General features: G+C 44.1%; 1 protein-coding gene across 4 annotated transcripts in view; it reads left to right on the plus strand.

The window, feature by feature from the left end:
- PEX1 (peroxisomal biogenesis factor 1) overlaps positions 1–24860 on the plus strand; it is a 122999-nt gene that overhangs the window by 83143 nt on the left and 14996 nt on the right. For all 4 annotated transcript variants that reach the window (XM_089692125.1, XM_089692126.1, XM_089692127.1 and 1 more), the window contains exons 14-20: positions 3169–3358; positions 5873–6039; positions 8365–8499; positions 16384–16448; positions 20928–21070; positions 21172–21275; positions 22858–23037. In XM_089692125.1, coding sequence (XP_089548251.1) covers positions 3169–3358; positions 5873–6039; positions 8365–8499; positions 16384–16448; positions 20928–21070; positions 21172–21275; positions 22858–23037 — 984 coding nt within the window. The remainder of the gene's footprint in view (positions 1–3168; positions 3359–5872; positions 6040–8364; positions 8500–16383; positions 16449–20927; positions 21071–21171; positions 21276–22857; positions 23038–24860) is intronic.

Here is a 24860-nt window from a genome sequence, read left to right on the forward strand (position 1 = left end):
ATAAGGGGGGATATGATCTCCATGTATTATACATAAGGGGGGATATGATCTCCATGTATAATACATAAGGGGGGATATGATCTCTATGTATAATACATAAGGGGGGATATGATCACCATGTATAAATACATAAGGGGGATATGATCTCCATGTATTATACATAAGGGGGGATATGATCTCCATGTATTATACATAAGGGGGGATATGATCTCCATGTATAATACATAAGGGGGGATATGATCTCTATGTATAATACATAAGGGGGGATATGATCACCATGTATAAATACATAAGGGGGATATGATCTCCATGTATAATACATAGGGGGGGATATGATCTCCATGTATAATACATAAGGGGGATATGATCTCCATGTATAATACATAAGGGGGATATGATATCCATGTATAATACATGAGGGGGGATATGATCTCCATGTATAATACATCAGTGGTTCACATATAGTGAACTCGGTGTAGAGCTATTCCCCCTGAGGTCATCACAGAGGACAAGGAGGAACTCTTTACGTCTGGAGGAAAAGAAATGTAATCTTCAAACACAGAAAGGTTTCTTCACAGTAAGAGCTGTGAAAATGTGGAATAGACTCCCTCAAGAGTTGGTTCTGGCCAGCTCAGTGGATTGCTTTAAAAAAGTCCTGGATTCTTTCTTAGATACACAGAATATAACTGGATACTAACATTTATAGGTAAAGTTGATCCAGGGAATATCCGATTGCCTCTCGGGGGATCAGGAGGAATTTTTTTCCCTGCAGGAGCAAATTGGATCATGCTTTGCTGGGGGGCGGGGGGGTTTGCCTTCCTCTGGATCAACTGTGGGTGTAGATTATAACTTTTTTTAATGGTTGAACTGGATGGACCTTTGTCTTTTTTCAGCCAGACTAACTATGTAACCATCCTATTTGTTTGATTAGTATATTTATATTGTGTAAAACTGAACTCCAGGAATGATCTGTATTGCATACTTACATTGGTCCAGCTTGGAAAATGTAAATATGTATATTTCTTACCTGATGAACCACTGGGGAAGCTTGGAAATCACTATAGTACAGTAGTTGGTGCTACTACAGTTATAGCCACGATCTTTTGCGCCTTGTACAAGTAGCTTAACAACTGCACACTGACTACAGAGGATTACTCACTCGGCACTACCATCATTCAAAGAACACCTTGTTTTTTTTCTTCTCTGAATACTAGGCGTTCTGTGATTGGATGAAGGGGAGATTGTGACATCATCGCCCCTACTCTTTACCTCATCCAGACAACAACTCTTAAATACAAGGCATTCTATGAATTGAGGCGGTGTCAAGAGAGCGACTCCCTGTGGTCAGTATGCAGTGGTACAGCTGCTCGCAAAGAACCTGAGCAGAACCCGGAAGATTACGGCGATCGCTGTTGTAGTGCCAACTACTACAGTGATTTCCAGCTTCCTCTGTGATCCATTAACTATGAGAACCTGTATACAGTATATACTTAGCTTGCGCCAAGCTGGACCAGTGTAAGCATGCAGTGCAAGAGTTTGGCTTGAAACATGTGATACACAATGCCTAAGGTTACAACTAAGGTTGCTCAGAAATTCTGTGATAAAAACCAAGTGATGGTACTGATTTTGGTCATCTGATTTTGGTACCCCCTGCTTATGTATTTTATCAGCATTGAGGAATCTAAAGTAAAGACTTGGTGACAGGTAAAAGCAGGGTTCTGGAAACTATGGCCCATGAGCCAGATCTGGGCCACAACAAGATTTTATCTGACCCATGACTAGGGTCAGTGGCATAACCTTAATGTACACAGGATGAGGATTCAGGTCAGCAAAGGCTTCCTATGGTCTCTGCTTTGACCTGATGTACGTGGAGTCAGATAAGGACCCTGATGTAAGGAGGGACTCTGGTGTAATGTGGACTCTGATGGGGACTATGATGTAAGGGGGTACTCTGTTAGGGACTTTGATGGGGACCCTGATATAAAAGGGGGAAACTAATGTAAGGGGGACTAAGATGGGGACCCTGATATAAGGGTTGACACTGATATACTGGGGATTCTAGTGGGGAGAAAATCAAACAGAGGGCGCACCGGCCTAGTGCATTACCTTAAAAGTATGTTTATTGAATGTTAAAAAATAAGTATTCTACTTCCAAATAGTCAAATAAAAGGCACATCATGAAGGAACAGCTCTGTCCAATTCGCACTGCGTATCTGTCTGCGATGAGAATTCTGGACATCCAAAAGGTTGACACGTTTTGAGGGCTAGCCTCTTCCTCAGAGCTCTGATACGCAGTGCGAATCGGACAGAGCTGTTCCTTCATGATGTGCCTTTTATTTATTGACTATTTCTGAGTAGAATACCTATTTTTTAACATTCAATAAACATACTTTTAAGGTAATGCACTAGGCTGGTGCGCCCTCTGTTTGTTTTTCTCTATTCAGTATATTTGGACTCCCCAGTCCTTTGAGGGTAGCAAGGCGTGTATATCCCAAGAATTTCATTATGTGGTCCCAGTGACATTGAGTCCATCCCCAAGCGCAGGAGTATCTGGGTTTTTCACTTCTACACTACTGATTCTAGTGGGGACCCTGATATAAGGGGGAACCCTTATAGAGATCCTGATGTAAGGAGGAACTTTTATTGTGATCCTGATGTAAGCGGGGACTCTGATGGGGATCCTACTGTAAAGGGGACTCTGATGGTGGTCTTATGACACTCGGGGATTGACTTACTGAAACTAGAGAGTGCAAAATCTGGTGCAGCTGTGCATGGCAGCCACTCAATTTCTAACTTCAGCTTATTTAATTGAGCTTTGACAATAAAACCTGGAAGCTGATTGGCTACTATGCAGACCTGCACCAGATTTTGCACTCTTCAGTTTTAGTAAATAACCCCTACAGAGTTTTCCTCGCTTCTGTTCCAGAACTGGTTGTTTCTATACAATGCAAAGAAAATCACTCCCAGTGTGATATCAGCACCATTTTTTGCATTGTATGTGAGTGAAGGGCGCTTTGGTGACGCTAGTGCTGAGGCATCATTCAACTCAGAAGAGGGCCAGTGGTGTAAACTCTAGTACATTTGGTAGTCAATGACTGACAATGTAGGGACGATGTGTATTATGATCCATTCAGGTCCCTAGGTTATTTTTCTCTGTTTATTTTGTAGAAAGAAAGAGTTGAAATGATGTGTAGTGTTATCAAAAACAGACTTTCCTGTGATATCACTCACTTCCAAGATCTTGATCTGCATCACCTTGCTAAAGAAACAGAAGGATTTGCTGCAAAAGATTTTACTATGGTTGTGGAAAGAGCCGTAGAATTTAGTTTTGCCACCAGAAAGATACACAACAAACAAGGTAACACAATGTCTTAATTTTTTTAAAAATAATCTGCATAGATAGGTGTAATTACCATATACTGTACACTTTGTGGCCAAAAGTTTGTGGACATCTGACCAACACACCTACATAAGCCTCTGTATGACAATGCACCTCCACTTTCCAGATCATCCAAGCTTATGGTCTCAAGCAGGGGCAGACTAACCATTTGGAAACTTGGGCACTGCCTGAGGGCCCGGGGTCAGTAGGGGGCCCCATGAGATGCCCCTGGTACCTTTTTCATAGGCTTTTTTGAGTTTGGGCAAGGACACAGGGGCCCCATGATCCCCTATTGCCCGGGGGCCCCCTGAGTTGTCAGTCCGCCCCTGGTCTCAAGATCAGCTTTTATCCTCTCCTGTCTGTTTTATAATAACTTTGGGCTTCTTGGGCTTTTTTGCCAACAAGCAACTATCTTACAGATTTTCAAGAGTGCCACACGGTCTTCTGTTCACTCCTTCTTTAAGTTCTGCCCACATGGAAGAAAAATATATTTGAAATGTATTTTAAAAATATTCTTCCCAAATATATTGCTATATATTTGAAATGCTACAATTGTGGCCATATTCAATATATTTCAAAATATATATACACTGCATGTTGAAATGCATTTTTATTACAAAATATATGAAAACTATTTTTAAAAATACATTTCAAATATACTGTATGTCTTTAAAAATACAAATCTACATTTTTTGAATGCATGTACAAATATATGTAAAAATATATGTTAAAATTACTTTTTTGTAAGTTAAAAAAAAATTATGAATATATTTAAAAATATATATATATTTAAAAATATGTATTTTTTAAAATATATTCTTCAGATTTTTTTAACATATAAAAGTCATTTTAACATATATTTTTACATATATTTGTAAATTCAATGACAATTGCGCGGTCATACAACATTGTACCCAAACTAAAATTTTATCATTTTCTTCACACAACTAGAGCTTTCTTTTGGTGGTATTTAATCACCGCTGGGGTTTTTATTTTTTGCCAAATTAACAAAAGTTTGTTATAAAAGTTTGCAAATAAATAATTTGTTCTTCATAAATTTAGGCCAAGATGTATTCTGCTACATGTCTTTGGTGAAAATAACCCAAATTAGGATGTATTATTTAGTTTGTAGGAAAGTTATAGAGTTCACAAACTATGGTATAGATCTGAATATTGATCAATCCTGAAGTACTGACAGCCAATCTAATTTCTTGAGGTCCAAGAATGTCAGAATAGTACAGATATCCCCCAAATGACCCCTTTTTGCAAAGTAGACAGTCCGACGTACTTCATAGTTTTTTGAAGTTGTATTTTTTTTGTCATAATTTTTCGGAAAATTAAAAAATTAAAAAAATTATTTTCACTATTTTTTTTTTACATACTGTCACCAGTGCAGTACAGTGTCATCATATAACTGGCATGGCGGTGATCAGGGACTCTGACTGGTGACAGTATGAAAAAAAAAATATATAATTTTTTTTTAATTTTTTTTAATTTTTTTATTATTGTTAATTTTTTATTAAATTTTTTTTCTTTTTTTTTAAGATTTGTTTTTCATATTTCACTATGACCAAAATAGTACAATGTTACCATAGTAACATTGTACTACTTTGGGGAAGTGATCAGTATTTTTTTTTATTTACAATTTGCTTATAGCAAAGAATTACTTTGCTATAAGCAAGAATTTACCTGAATGACATCGATTCATTCAGGGTTTTTTTTTGTGCTTAGCTGTGATTTGGCCACGGCTAATCACATGACACAGCTGGGCTGTGATTGGCCCAGCTTGTGCATGTGATCGCTGTGACCATTCACAGCTAGACACACTAGTATACAATGAATGGCATGAATTAAGCCATCCATTGTATACAACTGTCATGTGACCTGCTGTGATTGGTCACATGGTACCGGCAACGGGGCCAGTACTCAGATCTGTCATCGGCTGTGTCCGAGGTACATGGCCGGTGACAGATCGCGCCACTCCGCTGCTCTGCAGGCGCGCAAACTGCGCATGCCCGAAAGGACACCATATGGCGTCCACCCGAAAAGGTGAGGGTTTTTGCCGACCACCATTCAGCCATAGGCCGGGCGGGAACCGGTTAAAGAAAAGAAAATACAAAAATCTAATTTTTTTCCACTTATCAAATAGATATAACAAAACACTTTCAGTGGTAAAATTTACCAAACCAAAAGGAGGCAATTAAAATAGGTTCATTGTTTTAGGTTTTTACAGTGCATTCAGGCATGAAGATTTCTGTGTAGTCATGTAACCTGTACTGATTTTGACTATCTTACAAGTACACTGTAAACGCTTGTTGGACAGCAAAGATGTAGACAATTCTCTTTCTTGTTTAAATTATTAAAAGTATTTTTGTCAACATAACTTTCCCCTTTAAATATTTATTTTATATTATCATTGTCAAATTGGTGCATTAACAAATAACAATAAGTACCATTTACTTTTACTTTTCTGTTTTCCATGTATGCATGTAGACTTGCTTTTGACAACATCAGACTTCCAGAAAGCTCTTAAAGGTTTCACTCCCATGTCCTTGAAGAAAGCAAACTTACATAAACCAAAAGAACAAGGCTGGACTATGGTGGGAGGATTGCATGACATTAGACAGACTCTCATGGACACTATTGAGTTACCAGCCAAGGTATATGACTTGTTAGCTAACACTGATACAACAGAAATAAATCTTAGTAGATGCAATAATTCTATGTGCTTTGAATATAGATATATATATATATATATATATATATATATATATATATATATATATATACATACATACACACACACTGGCCACTGTTCAGTTGCTTTGTAACACAAATTGCTAATCAGCCAATCACATGGCAGCAACTCAGTGAATTTAGGCATGTAGACACGGTGAAGACGACTTGCTGAAGTTCAAACCGAGCATCAGAATGGGGAAGAAAGGGGATTTAAGTGACATTGTACGTGACATGGTTGTTGGTACCAGATGGGCTGGTCTGAGTATTTCAAAAACTGCTGAACTACTGGGATTTTCATGCGCAACCATCTCTAGTGTTTACATAGATTGTACAAAAAAGAGAAAATATCCAGTGAGCGGCAGTTGTGTGGATGAAAATGCCTTGTTGATGTCAAAGGTCAGAGGAGAATGGGCAGACTGGTTTGAGATGATAGAAAGGCAGCAATAACTCAACCGCTTGTTACAACCAAGGTATGCAGAATACCATCTCTGAATGCACAACCCATCGAACCATCTGATGCTCGGTTTCAACTTCAGCAAGTCATCTTCACCTCGTCTAGATGCCTAAATGCATTGAGTTGCTGCCATGTGATTGGCTGATTAGCAATTTGTGTTACCAAGCAATTGAACAGGAGTACCTAATAAAGTGGATGGTGAGTGTGTGTGTATATATATATATATATAGAGAGAGAGAGATTGAGATTGTATGTAAAAGTGACTGTTGCTTCAATGTCATATTGAATATGATTCCTAGCACCACTGTCTTACATCTTTTCTATGCAGTATGTCAGCTCAGTAGATCATGAGCATATCTCCTTCCCCTGTGGAGCAATGCAAAGGTATCAAATAATAGATTAAATGGAAGAAGTAATAATTCTATAAGTGTGTGTGTGTATATATATATATATATATCATTTTCTATGTCTCAAATTCACCTTCGTCTTGCCCCCCTGCTTGGAGTCAGCTGTGAGAGAGCAATTTTCCTATTTTGGCTAGATTGTGAATTTTCATATATGGAACACACACACACACACACACACACACACACACACACACACACACACACACACACACACACACACACACACACACACACACACACACACACACACACTTTATCTTCCCTCGGCAATCCTGTCAGTATCACACTTTATGTCCTAGATGTCTCTCACTCAATGTATTGTATCTATGGAGGAGTGGGGTTATTACCTTAAAGTGGAACGTCACCCAAAAAGGGAAGTTCAGCTTTTCCGCCTCCTCCCCCTCCTCCTCTTCCACTTTTGGAAATTTTTTGGGGAGCGGGTACCAGGTTTTGATAGGTACCAGCTCCCACTTCTGCCCAGATTACCTAGGTGATCCAAGCGGAAGTTCACCTTCATCCCCTTCTCTTGCCTGCATCCTTTTAGGACACGTCACAGTTCCCAGAAGACTGCGGAACCATTCACAAATCATGTGCAGTTTGTGCATGTGCAGTGGGAAACCTTGCGACTTCACAGTCGGTTTCCCTTAGTCAACATGCCAGCACCAGAGACCCTAAGACTGGTGGAGAACCGGCCCAGGTGAGGAAGGTGCTGGATGCCTGGACTGGTGAGTGTCTTTTTATTAAAAGTCAGAAGCTACAGTATTTGTACCTGCTGAGTTTTCATTTGTTAGGGGAAAATCGATCGACGCTCCTCCAAACGGATATGTTTACCTTTCATAACATTCAGGGTGTAACATGTAACATTTTACGATCTGATCTGCTGATCGCTGGTGCAATGCTTCAGAGGCTCCAGAAACAAAAAATAATAAATGCACATTTTTTTTACCTGCAAAAAAGTGCATTTATTGTTTTTTGTTAAAAGGTGAACTTATCCTTTAAGGCAGGACTGCTGGAAACCTCCATCTCTCCTTATCCCCATAAAATAGGAGGAGTGTTTTGTAGTTCACAGAGGTGAAATGGAGAGGGCCAATAACATTGCAGAGTGCACGTGGCACAGGACAGCACTGGATTTCTGGCAGGACCAACAGGTTTTTGCAAATCATTTTCAGTTGTATATTTAACAGACCAAAGGGAGCAAATAAGAAAAATTATTTTTAAAGGTTGACAAACCCATAAGAAATGTGAGTAGCATTCCTTTAAAAGTTAATCATTTTAATACAATACACCAACCTTTAAATCCATGTCCTTGTAAAAAACAGATATATGATTTAAAAAAGAAATAATGTATGACAATACATCTCATTGTGTGTTTTTTTAATTTGAAGTATCCAGAGATATTTGCGGCCCTCCCTATACGGCACAGATCTGGGATTTTGCTGTACGGTGCTCCAGGCACTGGAAAGACTTTGCTAGCCGGGATTGTGGCTTATGAAAGTGGGATGAACTTCATCAGCGTCAAGGTGAATATAAGACAAAAAAAAATTCTTATTCTGAAATCTTGATTGTACATGTCTACAGTGCCAGATGTAGTTGCAAAGATGGGAGTATTTCCTCAAACGGGTCTGGCTGCTGACTGGAGCTCCACTATTGACAGGCAACATGTGAAGTCATATGTTGCCTGTCAAAAGTGGAGCTCCAGTCTGCAGCCAGACCCGTTTGAGTTGTTGCTGTTCATGTTCATCTACCTGCTGCCCTCAGCCTCCTCTTTCTGGGGCTCCCTGTGAGCTTCTCACCACCCACAGAGCTACATGAGAGAAAGGCAGAGCCATTGCTGACAGCGGAGTGAGCAGTGAGGGATATCAGACCAGACCATACCTTAAAGGGACCTCCAGTTTACCACTGAGAGTATTATCTCTAAATGCTCTTATTGATTGCGCATCTGGTGAGTGCGCAGTCTTTATACGTTTGGTCACATCACCACCTTACTGGATTAGACCACCAGTTATTGGAAATCTTTATGATCTTCCACGCACTTGTTTTGAACTATATGTTTTGATTACTATTTCTAGCACTTTATTTATGCACTTTTGGTCCCCATATAGTGACAAAGTTATTTTGACACATTGGGGTTTATTTACTAAAGCTGGAGAGTCCAAAATCAGACTCCCTTCTGCATAGAAACCAATCAGCTTCCAGGTTTCATTGCCAAAGCTTCATTGAACAAGCTGAGCTTAGAAGCTGATTGGTTTCTATGCAGAAGGGAGTCTGATTTTGGACTCTCCAGCTTTAGTAAATAAACCCCATTGAGTCACTTTATTTAATTGATAAGCACTTTGTCACGAGTCACTTTTACAGATATTCTCATTTTTATGTTCGTATTTATATATGCATATTTTACACATGTGGTTATGTTTACTATAGCGCTGTGCCCTATTTTATATTCCACACTTAGATGCTTATGTCATATGTGACAATTAAAGGCACTGGTGTAGTCCAGGTAATAGTAAATCATAGATCAATGGCCAGAAGACACAGCCCTCAAGTATAAATATAGTGTGGACTAATAAGCTCTAGCAAGGCAATAGATATGAAAATATAGATCCCTGATGATGTATAATCCAGCAGCAATATGTAGAAAGATGGCAGTTAGCAGACAGCTGAATATATAGAGAATTCACTATCTTAAAATAGAGGAAGTCCATGAGGCAGCCGCCATATAGAACTTGAATGGCAGAGCTCTGCCTGTGTGTAGATCCAGTTAACCGCCAGATAAAGGCCACAATGTCACTCACTACCTTTTGAATCAGATGAAGAGAAGTTAATGTTCCTTAATGAACTGTATAATGAACTGTATAAGCAAGGTGCAATGCACCGACTGTTAAATATGAAGTAGAATCCCCATCCTGTAGGGAAAAAGTGACAAATAGAAAGCCGTGGAAGACTTCTGGTGATAGAGGCCTATCAGCTATGTATCCAGTTAGGTGTGAGAGGAGTGTCACTCACCACCCACTCAGTCAACGAATGATAGTATGACATTTCTCAAATTGCTCATTTCCATGTCCGGAGTCCCAGAGGCAGTTGCCAACTTCAGGAACCCCAACGGTCAGGCTCCGCTTCCTAGAAGGTACACGTGGTGACTGGTGAATGCCAATAGTAATTGTGATGCTCCGTGTCCCCACCCGGGCTGGGTGTGTAGGGCCGATGTGCGTGGCCAGCAGTGACGTCACTGACATGTGACGTAAACGCATTTTTTGTTGTAGGCTTTTTTTGGTTATTGGGCAAACTTTGTACTTCAAGCGATACCAATTACTCTTTAAGTCTCTAATCTCACGGTTATACAGCTCGAGGTCATCCCTAACAATCGGGAAGCAATCAACATGACTCTAAACCATGTAACAACATTTTAATTATTTTTTTTTTTACATTTTTGTAAAAAAATCCTCACCATTTAGCAGAAAAGTCTGATTGAATTTTGACCTAATCTCTTTAAATCAAAAGATAAGACAGCCGGGATTACATCATATCCTCTCCTTTCTCTCTCTGTGGTCAAAGGAAACTACAGTTCCCATCAACCACAGGGAATTTTAGTGAATGTAGGGGGGTACACTAGGCCTGTACATGTTGAATGTGTGTCAGGGCTCCCAGGTATGACCAGAGGTGTGTGACTGATGCAGGGAAACGCAGACCTCAGATATGTGATAAACAATACAATTTATTAACACTAACCATACAAACATAAACGCAGTGCAATACTAAACATAATACAGTGCAAACAAACCAAACCAAACCACCCACAGATAACAGTACATACAAGCAAGCGTCGTCAGGCAGGCCGGGTCAATATCAATTGGGCAGGTAGGTACAGGTTCAGCAGGTAGCAAGCAGCGTAGTACAGAGGGTCAGGCAGAGGGATGGTCAGGGTCACAAGCCAGAGATCAAAACAGGTAACAAGCAGCGTAGTACAGAGGGTCAGGCAGAGGGACAGAAACAGGATGCAGGACAGATACAGGGCCCAGGACAAACACAACACCAAGGCAGAGTCTGTGGGTCTGGCCATCCCTTAAATACCCCAGCATCATCAGTTCCAGGTGTTAGCTGGCTGAAAGGTTGAGTCTCTGATTGCTGGGAGCACCCGCTGGCCAGCCCTGGTACTGCAGATCAAAAGGCAGGTGAGTCCCACCATTGCTGGCCAGTCCATTCCTAACAGTACCCCCCCCCCCCCCAAGGAGCGGCCTCAGGACGCTCCAAACAGTCCTAGCTGGGCAAAATGTTCCACCGCCCGGGTCTGGTAACTGGCGGGATAACAAAGACTGGCACACCGGGCAGGACTCCGGGCAGCGGCACACCGGGCTGGACTCCGGGCTGAGGCACACCGGGCTGGACTCCGGGCAGAGGCACATCGAGCAGAGGCACACCGGGCAGAGGCACACCGGGCAGAGGCACATCGGGCAGAGGCACATCGGGCAGGACTCCGGGCAGAGGCACATCGGGCAGAGGCACATCGGGCAGGACTCCGGGCAGAGGCACACCGGGCAGAGGCACATCGGGCAGAGGCACATCGGGCAGAGGCACATCGGGCAGGACTCCGGGCAGAGGCACATCGGGCAGGACTCCGGGCAGAGGCACATCGGGCAGGACTCCGGGCAGAGGCACATCGGATTACCAGGCGGAGCAGCAGGCACCGGGCCCCCGGGCGGAGCAGCAGGCACCGGGCCCCCGGGCGGAGCAGCAGGCACCGGGCCCCCGGGCGGAGCAGCAGGCACCGGGCCCCCGGGCGGGGCGACATGCATCGGGCCCCCGGGCGGAGCAGCAGGCACCGGGCCCCCGGGTGGAGCAGCAGGCACCGGGCCCCCGGGCGGGGCGACCGGGCCCCCGGGCGGGGCAGCAGGCACCGGGTCCCCGGGCGGAGCAGCAGCCACCGGGCCCCCGGGCGGGGCGACAGGCACCGGGCCCCCGGGCGGGGCGACAGGCACCGGGCCCCCGGGCGGAGCGGCAGGCACCGGGCCCCCGGGCGGAGCGGCAGGCACCGGGCCCCCGGGCAAAGCGGCAGGCACCGGGCCCCCGGGCAAAGCGGCAGGCACCGGGCCCCCGGGCGGAGCGGCAGGCACCGGGCCCCCGGGCGGGGCGACCGGCGTCGGGCCCCCGGGCGGGGCGACCGGCGTCGGGCCCCCGGGCGGGGCGACCGGCGTCGGGCCCCCGGGCGGGGCGACCGGCGTCGGGCCCCCGGGCGGGGCGACCGGCGTCGGGCCCCCAGGCGGGGCGGCGGGCGCCGGGCCCCCAGGAGGGGCGACAGGCATCGGGCCCCCAGGCGGGGCGACAGGCATCGTGCCCCCAAGCGGGGCGACAGGCATCGTGCCCCCAGGCGGGGCGACAGGCATCGTGCCCCCAGGCGGAGCGGCGGGCGCCGGACCCCCAGGCGGAGCGACAGGTCTCGGACCCTCAGGCGGAGTGGCGGGCGCCGGACCCCCAGGCGGAACGACAGGTCTCAGGCCCCCAGGCGGGGCGGCGGGCACCGAGTCACCAGGCACAACCGTGGGCTCCGAGTCAACTGGGATGACCACTGGCACTGGGTCAGACATTGGATCGTCTGGCTGGACAGCGGGCATCGGGTCACCAGGCATCAGGTCATTTGGCTCGACAGCGGGCACCGCGTCATCTGGCAAGGCAGTGGGCTCCGAGTCAACTGGTATGACCGCGGGCACTGGGTCAGACATTGGATCGTCTGGCTGGATAGCGGGCACTGGGTCACCAGGCATCAGGTCATTTGGCTCGACAGCGGGCACCGCGTCATCTGGCAAGGCAGTGGGCTCCGAGTCAACAGGCACGACAGTGAGCACCGGGTCATCAGGTACCGGATTGTCTGGCTCGACAGCGGGCATCGGGTCACCAGGTATGACAGCGGGCACTGGGTCACCAGGCATCAGGTCATTTGGCTCGACAGCGGGCACCGGATCAGGTACCGGATCATCTGGATCAACAGCGGGCATCGAGTCAACTGGCCTAATAGGATCGTCAAGCTGGATCAGTTCATCATGCTGGGTAGAGGCATCAGGCTGAATGCCGGCGTCCGGCTGAGTAGAGGCTTCAGGCCGAGTAGAGGCTTCAGGCCGAGTAGAGGCTTCAGGCCGAGTAGAGGCTTCAGGCCGAGTAGAGGCTTCAGGCCGAGTAGAGGCTTCAGGCTGAACCACGGAAGGCAGGTTCACCGGTTTGGATACTGGCAGGATGGTATTGGTTGGAAAGAATTTTCGCTTTTTTCTGGTTTTAACTACTGGAGCACTGCAAGTAAACGCAGGTCTGCAAACGAATGGAGCAGCTGGAGACAGAGAAGAACTGGAGGATGGAACAGGAGAGGGAGCGGTTGCTACAGAGGGCTCTTTTACAGGGTTAAAGGCAGGATAGGTGCAGCGAGTGGGAACAGGGTACTGACATGCGGTAGATAGCAGGGCAGGAGGAGCTGTTGGGAATGCAGGAATAGAGTTTTGAGGAAATAGATTAGAAGCAGGACTGGGTCTTTGTAGGCTGACTGAGGCTGGGTGCAACAAGTCTGTCCATGTCTGCAGTATGGGTTGAACAAAGCTGAGCTTACACAAAGCCTGTCTGGTCAATGACTGCACTGCGTTTATACAATCTCTTAGTGTCTGTGGTGAACATGTGGAATAACGCTCCAGAAAGTAACCCACATCATCCTCTAATAACCACACCAGGGACTCTACCTGGTCTGCACTAAATGGTGGCAAAAATTCATCCCTGCATTCGGGGGAACCAGATGAAACCAACTCAGCACAAACCTCAATCAAAGGCTGCACCTCAGAGAACTCTATGCCCTGATCTACTAGAACATGAGCGAGCCGTATACATTCTAGCAGTTCATCCCGGGTATACTCCTTCAGAGTTTGATAAGCATACTCCCTGTCATCAAACACTAGCAGATATAAATACGCAACCTCATCCAGATCCATCCTTCCCATCAACAAGCCAAGATGGCTTCCCTGTGCAGCCACTTCTGGTCAGGATTGGCCTTGGTGTAATGTCAGGGCTCCCAGGTATGACCAGAGGTGTGTGACTGATGCAGGGAAACGCAGACCTCAGATATGTGATAAACAATACAATTTATTAACACTAACCATACAAACATAAACGCAGTGCAATACTAAACATAATACAGTGCAAACAAACCAAACCAAACCACCCACAGATAACAGTACATACAAGCAAGCGTCGTCAGGCAGGCCGGGTCAATATCAATTGGGCAGGTAGGTACAGGGGGAGCAAGCAGAGAATGGTCGGGGTCACAGGCCAGGTTCAGCAGGTAGCAAGCAGCGTAGTACAGAGGGTCAGGCAGAGGGATAGTCAGGGTCACAAGCCAGAGATCAAAACAGGTAACAAGCAGCGTAGTGCAGAGGGACAGAAACAGGATGCAGGACAGATACAGGACCCAGGACAAACACAACACCAAGGCAGAGTCTGTGGGTCTGGCCATCCCTTAAATACCCCAGCATCATCAGTTCCAGGTGTTAGCTGGCTGAAAGGTTGAGTCTTTGATTGCTGGGAGCACCCGCTGGCCAGCCCTGGTACTGCAGATCAAAAGGCAGGTGAGTCCCACCATTGCTGGCCAGTCCATTCCTAACAATGTGTCTGAGAGTCTCGGTCCCCCCCAACTGCAAGTGGAGCTGAATGACATCACTGCTTCCTAGAGAAAGAACTACAGAAGGGATGAGCCAAGACCAGTAGCTGGGGAAATAGAAGGAATAGCAGCCACCAGTCTTACAAACAGGAAACCAAAGAGAATAAATGCTTTGATTTGAAAATGAATAGGCTATTTCAGAGCAACTACTGAATGAACCAAAAGATGGATGACATATTCCATGAAGGTAGGAAATCAGCAACAAGGACATATAAAGAAGTTTTTGCCTGGAGTTCTGCTTTAAAAAAATTAAAATGATTTTGCTTCTCACATTAGTTATAGGAGTCTATGTACCTTATTTTCCGGCGTATAAGGCGACTGGGTATATAAGACAACCGGCTAATTTTCCAGTTAAAATATAAGTTTTGGGCTATACTCGCCGTATAAGACTACCCCCCTTCCGAGGCAACACCATTTAAAAACATCAGATTTTTTAATTGAAATGGTTATGACTTACCGGTACTTAAAATCCTTCAAAATCCTCATGTTCATCCTCTGACATCATAAGTTCATGAATGACATCTTGTGATACATTTGTAAGACAGTCATCATATGGATCAAATTCCAACTCAGATGGTTACCACTGGATGTGCGGTAATACGGTAGCTTCGGCTACATACAGTATACAGTATATATACAGCCCGCTGGATGTGCAGTAATGTACATACAGTATACCGTGCTGAGCCAAGCTGGCTCCAAACAAATGTCCCTATGAGAGATTAATCTGTCAGCCCGCTGGATGTGCGGTATATACAGTATACTGAGCCAAGCGGTTTCAAAACGTACCGGTACGTCCGTACTGTAATCAGCCCGCTGGATGTGTATATGTACAGTAGCTGAGGCTACATGCAGTATACGGTGGGCCAATCACGGCGAGCGATGTATTGTACTAATGAATACAAAGCCTGCTTGGATTGGCTGACGTTGTGACATCATCAGCCCACCTCTCTGACTCAGCCAATCCAAGCAGGCTTTGGATTCATTAGTAGAATACATCCCTCGCCATGATTGGCCCAGTGTATACTGTATGTAGCCGCAGCTACCGTACATACACGCATCCAGCGGGCTGATTACAGTAGGGACGTACCGGTACGTTTTGAAACCGTTTGGCTCAGCGCAGTATACTGTATATACCGCACATCCAGCGGGCTGACAGATTAATCTCTCATAGGGACATTTGTTTTGAGCCAGCTTGGCTCAGCGCGGTGTACTGTATGTACAGTATTACCACACATCCAGCCAGCTTAACCCAAACAAACTCAAGGTTCACATTTTATACCCCGTGTATAAGACGACCCCCAATTTTTGGGGTATATTTTTAAGTATAAAAAGTAGTCTTATACGCCAGAAAATACTGTATTTTGAATACATCTGAACAGCTCAAATGAAACCTGCCGTATTCCATGTTATATACCTATCTCCTATAATCATATGCGCCATCCAGTGGCCATAATGCGGTATTTATTTTTAAGCACCTCAATCAGGAAAAAAATAAATTTTGGCCACCAGATGGCACTTACGATCACACAGGCTTGTTCTACAACACGGAAAAAGGCAAGATGTGCAACTTTGAAACATAGATCCCATAGAGTTATTGCCAAATTAACTGACACACACTGACACTTCTATATTTGATTTCATGGTATAAACCTCTTCATGACAAGGTGTAAAGGAAATGTTTGGTTGTATTTCTCACATAACACTGATCATATCTCTTCAGGGTCCAGAACTTCTCAGCAAATATATTGGAGCAAGTGAGCAGGCAGTACGAGATGTCTTCACAAGGTAATATTTTATATGGAATGAAGATAATTGTGTATAGTAGTTGAAGACTGTAAGACTTTCATTTAGAACAGTAAGACCAAATGTTTATAAATCACAAGATTAGCTGAACAGAATTAAGAGTAACTAGCAGATAGTTTTTTTTTTTTATATATGGTGACTGATGATTATTTCCTTGAGATGGAGAAGACCTGAGTACTACTGTTTCTGAATAAAATGTGTCATGTCCAAAAAAACACACAAATATATAGTTACATAGTTAGTCTGGCTGAAAAAAGGCAAAAGTCCATCCAAAAAAATATCTGTGTTAGGTCATGAATAGCTGAGCACTTTGTGGAGCCGTTCTGCTTCATTGTTATTACTCTTATAATAAACGTCAAGATTCTTTTTAAACTATTTAAAAGTATTTTTTGATCCTGCAATGCCTTTTGTATGGATGCCTGTGTGAGCGCCTGGATCCCTGGCGGAGCCACTGCTGGATATTGACATCAAGTGTGCTTTGACCATTTATAATTTACTGGTCCATCACATCTGGTAAGAGGCGTCTGTCTAACTATTGCACTGGGTGGCAGAGTATCTTATGGTGGATCACATTGCGACTTGTGTGCAACGTGTGGTTGGTCACCTACACTGTAAGACTGGACTGTCTTGGATATACCCAGTTACATTTAGTTGGACTAGGATGTATTGATATTTATTTTGTTTCAATCTGTAACATAATTTTATAATGGACTCACTTGGTACAATGTTTATATATGTGTGAACACTTTGCATACACATTTATATGGGTTAGTTTTTTGATTTTCACATTTGCTGATTTTTTTTCACATTTATAATATTGAATGTATTTAGTTTTTAGCGCTGCTTTTTTTTTTTTTTTTGCTTACACAAATAACGTTGCTTAAAGTGTTACTAAACCCAGGACCCTACATTCACTATATCTGGTCTCCCCAGACCCTGCATTCACTATATCTGGTCTCCCCAGACCCTGCATTCACTATATCTGGTCTCCCCAGACCTTGCATTCACTATATCTGGTCTCCCCGGTCCCTACATTCACTATATCTGGTCTCCCCAGACCCTGCATTCACTATATCTGGTCTCCCCGGTCCCTACATTCACTATATCTGGTCTCCCCAGACCCTGCATTCACTATATCTGGTCTCCCCGGTCCCTACATTCACTATATCTGGTCTCCCCAGACCCTGCATTCACTATATCTGGTCTCCCCGGACCCTACATTCACTATATCTGGTCTCCCCAGACCCTGCATTCACTATATCTGGTCTCCCCGGACCCTGCATTCACTATATCTGGTCTCCCCAGACCCTGCATTCACTATATCTGGTCTCCCCAGACCCTGCATTCACTATATGTGGTCTCCCCGGACCCTGCATTCACTATATCTGGTCTCCCCGGACCCTGCATTCATTATATCTGGTCTCCCCAGACCCTGCATTCACTATATCTGGTCTCCCCGGACCCTGCATTCACTATATCTGGTCTCCCCGGACCCTGCATTCGCTATATCTGGTCTCCCCGGACCCTGCATTCACTATTTCTGGTCTCCCCAGACCCTGCATTTACTATATCTGGTCTCCCTGGACCCTGCATTCACTATATCTGGTCTCCCAGACCCCACATTTACTATATCTGGTCTCCCCCGGACCCTGCATTCACTATATCTGGTCTCCCCGGACCCTGCATTCACTATATCTGGTCTCCCCCAGGACCCTGCATTCATTAGATCCGGTCTCCCGCACCCTGCATTCACTATATCTGGTCTCCCCGGACCCTGCATTCACTATATCTGGTCTCCCCGGACCCTGCATTCACTATATCTGGTCTCCCCGGACCCTGCATTCACTATATCTGGTCTCCCCGGACCCTGCAGTCACTATATCTGGTCTCTCAGGACCCTACATTCACTATATCTGGTCTCCCCGGACCCTGCATTCACTATATCTGGTCTTCTAGACCCTGCATTCACTATATCTGGTCTCCCACAGTACACAGAACATAGAAATGCAATTATTTTAGTAAATATAAACTGCTAAATACCTTTTCTCATCAGCAGTTAGAGCAGCCCTGTGACTTCTATCAGTGTCCAGCAGAGCAGTGGTTAAAGCTTGTAGAATGAGTTTTCATAGTCCCCTGACTGTGCTATGACACTGCATGACCCCTGACCTTCTGTCTAGACATTGCTAATTGGACCAAAGAAAAAAAACCCTCTAGCAATACACAGTAAACTAAGCATGTGCAGAGTGACTCCTAGAGCTCTGCACTATCTGCAGATGGATTGGGGACAGTAGAAGAAAGGAAGAATCAGAGAAAAAAGGATCAAACTTCTATCAGTGTCCAGCAGAGCACTGGTTAAAGCTTGTAGAATGAGTTTTCATAGTCCCCTGACTGTGCTATGATGCTGCATGACCCCTAAGCCTTTGTTTGGACAGTGCTGATTGGCCCAAAGAAAAAAAAAAACGTCTGGCAATACACAGTAAACTAAGCAGAGTGACTCCTAGAGCTCTGTACTATCTGCAGATGGATTGGGGACAGTAGAAGAAAGGGAGGATCAGACAAGACAGGATCAAACAGCCTTTTTACACAATGCAGAGGATTAACCCCTTAGGTTCCACAGTGAGTATAACAAGCATGCTTTACTGCATATACAGACTGATTTTACTGTTGTGGGTTTAGTAACACTTTAAGTTGACCATACACCAGTAGAATTTGTTTTAAAATGTTTGTTTTCTGAACGTTTGTTCAATTTTCTACTGGTCACTGAGGTCAAATTGTTTGTTTTCAACCATTGTAATGAGGATATTCAAAAAAACAGGATGGAAAATGTTTCTCAGGCAGACAAAATTCTCGTTCGCATGGCGTACTTAAGCATACACTTGTGCTCGGGCCGTGTTTGCCCCAAGTGGATGCACAGAACACTTGCAGGCAGGCAGTCCTATTCACGTCAGTTGGGGTGCAGGAACTGCACAGACGTAGACGCTGCCTCAAACGCAGATAGTGTGCATTCAGGGACTCGCATGTGCATGCATCCGCATGGATGTCAAATTGGAAGCAGCAGCTGCGTGTGTGCAGTCACTGCACCCCAATTGACGTAAATTGGACTGCCTGCTTGCAGGTGTTCTGTGCATCCACGTGTGAGCAAACATGGCCCTTGCACAAGCGTATGCGTAAAGAGGAGTTCCAGTCTCCTTTGTCAAAAAATAAAAGTTAGCAGCTACAAAAACTGTAGCTGCTGACTTTTAATAAACAGCCACTCACCTGTCCCACGATCCAGCCATGTGCTCACCCCAGCAAATTTTATCTCCTGTCATCTGTACCCGGTGCCGGCATGTTAACTGTGGGCACCCGGCTGTCACAGCTTGTGGTTTCACAACTGGGTGCCAACTGCGCATACACATTCTGCATTGCGCATTGTGAGTTGCCCTGCAGTCATCTGAGACCTGTCACGTGTCCCAGAAGAATGCAGGGAGGAGGGGAGGAAGAACTTCCGCTTCCAGTCACCTAGGTGGTCGGAGCGTAAGTGGGAATGGGTACCTGTCAAAATCAGGTAAAATCCCATTGCCCGGCATGTCCGCAGCTATGTCCTCTGCTCTTCTGCAGCTCCTGGAATGTCTGCTGCCCAGTGCAGAAGAGCAGAGGACATAGCTGCGGACATGCTGGGCAATGGGATGGAGCCCCGGGCTCTGAAATACGAGCAAACTCTCCTGTAGGAGACCTCTGGCTACCTGGATCTGCTTTGGATTAGCACTGCATCCTTAAGGGAAGATCAACCCACTTTGTCCGGACCAGTTCTCTCCTTGATTGAGGATCTATGGGCTTTGATGCATACCGCTTACTTACATCTGTCTTCTGGTGAGTGCGCATTTCTGCTTTTTTTCACGGACCACCACCATTGATTTTCTACTTGTCATCTGGCACGTTTTTATGAATAGACTTTAGTGGACTTTCTTTCAGACTTTATTATCTAGCGCTGCACTTTTGTTGATATTACTCTGTTTAAGTATTTTTTGGTTGCTTTGAGTACTTAGCTGCTTTTTTGGATTAGCACTCACTCTTTTATTATTATATACATAGCATTAGGCTTTATGAACAGTCACAGTCTACAAAGTGAGGCTAAGACAATAGATGATACAACTTTCTTTTCACTATTGTGTTCTGCCGGTAGGGAGCTTTACCAGCCAGCAGAACACAATGATCACTCCTAGCTGCTATAGCTACCGTTGGTGATCGCATGCAAAAAATCCGACAGGCTGGTTTTACTGAAGTCGATCAATGGATCAACTTCAGTACAACCAGCTTGCCCATAGATGTATCGAATCTTGATCCTGGCTTCATAGACAGGATGGTATACTGTAGATATACTGCTGTTCTCCCTGATATATTGTATGGTTTCAAGAAACGTGACTTCGCTTTTATCACTGGCCCAGTTTTCATTGTCTTTCTTGTGTTATATGATTACAGAGCACAGGCTGCTAAGCCCTGTATCCTTTTCTTTGATGAGTTTGACTCTATTGCACCCCGGCGGGGCCATGACAACACCGGTGTCACTGACAGAGTGGTCAACCAGATGCTGACCCAGCTAGATGGGGTGGAGGGATTACACGGTGAGATTATTTTTGCCATAGGAAGCTGACCACACATTCCTTACAGGATTAATGCAAAAGGTCATTCCTTTTTTTTTTTTGTTTGATTCTTCTTTCCATAGGAGTTTATGTACTGGCAGCTACAAGCCGCCCAGATTTGATCGATCCTGCTCTACTCCGACCTGGACGTTTGGATGAGTGTCTGTACTGTCCACCTCCAGACCAGGTCAGCATGTAAAACAGATATAGAAACATAAGTGTATCTAAAGAACTAAAAGGAGAATGGCACCCAAAGATTTTGATGACGGGGCTTGGCCTAAACAAACTACACTATCCCTCATCCCACATCAGAACGCTGTCATCCAAAGAACACCTCCAGCCGCTGTTTGATGGTGATTCCTTACCACCAGATTATGCTCAGAGACACAAACAGAGATCTCCCATAGCGTAATACAGTAATGTTTATTGAAGAAAAAGTATTTAAAATTGCCCACTCACATTTCCACAGATGATTAATCGCAAAATATAAATCTCAATATATACCCTGATGAAGTCACGTGATATTCGTGACGCAACGCGTTGGTACACCCTGACGACATTTCCGGTACGCGGTGACGTCACTTCCGACGTACGCGCCATATTGGGACTCCAGATATACCCACAGCATAAGGCTACTATGAGGATGTATATTATGCGATTAATCATCTGTGGAAATGTGAGTGGGCAATTTTAAATACTTTTTCTTCAATAAACATTACTGTATTACGCTATGGGAGATCTCTGTTTGTGTCTCTGAGCATAATCTGGTGGTAAGGAATCACCATCAAACAGAGGCTAGAGGTGTTCTTTGGATGACAGCGTTCTGATATGGTATCAAGTGTGGCCCTGTAGACCGGTTGGCTCCTGAGGGATACATCCTATATAAAACAAGGCATATTGGCCCTTGTGGTCAGTGCGGCGAGGTGAGGAGGCACTCAGAACATTATAGGATTGTGGCACCAGTGGCACTTTCACGGTTTCCAAAGGCTCACAGATTTTTGTTTTGAAGTGGACTGCATATTGTTATTCACCAATATCACTTATTTTAGTGTGTTATATCTGCACGATCTTGTGTGTAACCACTATACAAGTATTAAGTCACGTGTTGTCTTCCCTTTATGGGGATGCACGAGGGGATTGTATTTATGCATGTTCATCTGTGTGCTGTTTGAGAGTATATCTATATATATATCTCTATTTATAGGTTATTTATACCTAATGTTTAGGTTCCATATATGCACATTTATTTATGTATAGTGGAATTTTCTAGCGCTACACCATTCTATATATATTTTTCTCTTTATGCACTTTTTGGTAAAAAGGAGGGTGTTGGCAGCTTGAGGTATTTTCTCCATCTGAAGCGCAGGAGGTTTTAATATATTTTGTAGGCTGGTTGTACTGAAGTCTATCAATGGATCGACTTCAGTACAACCAGCCTGCCCATAGATAGATTGAATCTCACCCGGGCCCTGCTGAATCGTCCAAGGTTCAACCCATCTATGGCCAGCTTAAATCTGCTGTTCATTTTTGATTTTCGGTTAATACTTTTGCATCATATTTTTGGTTCAAATTGTCCATATGTGTGTCAGGTTTATATGGTTTATGTACAGTAAATATACACTAGAATTAATTTACATAATTATTATATACTTTATTATTTACATTACATTATTCCTTACATTAGCATTATATCTGTAATTATAACAACATTTTTAGTTTTCTTTCAGTCTGATTTATTTCTGGTTTCTATGTTTGTACACATACTAAAGGCTTCAAGATATGAAATCCTAAAATGCTTGAGTCAGTCCATGCTCTTAGATGATGATGTGGATCTGCAGCACATGGCCAGTGTGACAGAAAACTTCACCGGAGCTGATCTGAAAGCTTTGTTATACAATGCCCAGTTGGAAGCCATCCATGCTGGCCTTGGAACTAGCATATCAGTGCAGGTATGTCTATCCAAGTCTGGAAAATTCAGCAGAAGCTAGACTTGAGTGTGAGCTAAAACAAAGACCGAAACAAGGGCATGCAGTTCATGACTCCAGATTACATTTGATTGTGCGTCTCACAAATTGTATACTGATTCCATGTAGGTGTCCTAAGCTTCATCTAGTCTGCTTTGCTACTGTGGGAGCTGGGAAGCTCTATAAGACCTAATCACAAAAATGGAGTGATTTCCAAGTTAACTGTAATTTAGAATTAAGTAGAATCAGCAGTTTACAATAAATGACAAAAAACACTATTAAAGTGTACCTGAAAATGAATGTCAAAGCTGCATGCTACATAATATTAGTAACTGGTCATTTAGAGCTTGAAAATCTAAAAGTATATCTAAAGCCATTTCTTTAATCTTTGATAGAGTAGAAATTGGTTCGAGCCTGTCAGTTTTTCCCTAGATTTTAAATGATAAGTTCACCTTTAAAAAAAAAAAAAAGTAAATGCACATTTTGTGAAGGTAAAAAAATGTGCATTTATTTTTTTTCTAAGGAACCTGCATAGCATTGCACCTACAATCAGAAGATCGCGGGTGCAATCTCAGGCTACTGCATACTCTCAGGTTAGCTGTCTGCCTGTTCCTCATACGGGCAGACAGTTACTTGAGAGCAGGAAGGATCAATGCACTACCAGAGCACTCACCAGGATCCTGGTAGTTCATTGAGAACTACAAGCCATCAGCTGCAATGGCTGATGGTACTTGTAGACCACTCATTCACTGGAATGATGCAGCCATATGCGTGGAGCTCTGCACGGCTGTATTTTAAAATTGTGACAGCGGGAGCAGGGAGAGAAACCCCCCACCTGCTGTCACGGGGGTGCAGGGTTCAGATGCTGGAACATGTTACATGTTCTACCCTAAAAATGGGCAGAACATGTAACATGTTCCAAAGGTGAACTTATCCTATAATTTCTGTCTGTTGGGAAGGTAGTCCATCCCTTTTTGTGAAGACACATACTAAAGGCTGGAGAATGCAAAATCAGGCTCACTTCTGCATAGAAACCAATCAGCTTCCAGGTTTTATTGCCAACGCTTAACTGAACAAGCTGAAGTTACAAGCTGATTGGTTTCTATACAGAAGTGAGTCTGATTTTGCACCTTCCAGTTTTAGTAAATAAACTATAGTGGGAGGTGGGAAAAAAAATCTCTCCAAAGTGAGTTTGTAGTCATTAGAACAGGTGTTCCTATTGGATGATTTCCTAGCTATTCCTGTTTGGGTGACAACTATACATTTTTGGATTCATTATCATTTTATTCTGACAATGGTCTGCAGAACACATAGAGGAGGTGAATCTGTGGCAGCACAGTGGCTAAATGGTAAGCACTTCCGCCTGGCAGTACTAGGGACGTTGGTTCGAATCCCAACCACGGCACCTCCTGCCTGGAGTTTGCATGTTCTCCCTGTGTCTGCGTGGGTTTCCTCCAGGTACTCCAGTTTCCTCCCACCCTCCAAAGACATGCTGGTAGGTTAATTGGATCCTGTCTAAATTGGCCCTTGTATATTAATGTGAGTTAGGGACCTTAGAGTGTGCACCCCTTGAGGGTTAGGGACTGATGTGAATGTACAATATATATGTAAAGCGCTGCGTAAATTGACGGCGCTATATAAGTACCTGAAATAAATAAAACATAAATAAATAAAATCTGACAGCAATAAAAAAAATGGCTGTTCACCCTGTCCCTACTTTATTATAAAAACAATACACATGGCTTTAGATATACTTTAAAGTGATTTTAAAGGTAATTTGTAAAAAAATGAATAAACATGTTATACTT

Source organism: Staurois parvus, unplaced genomic scaffold, assembly GCF_062004578.1.
Source record: "Staurois parvus isolate SC_StPar_1 unplaced genomic scaffold, SC_StPar_1.0 ptg000576l, whole genome shotgun sequence".
In the NCBI taxonomy this organism is placed as follows: Eukaryota; Metazoa; Chordata; class Amphibia; order Anura; family Ranidae; genus Staurois; species Staurois parvus.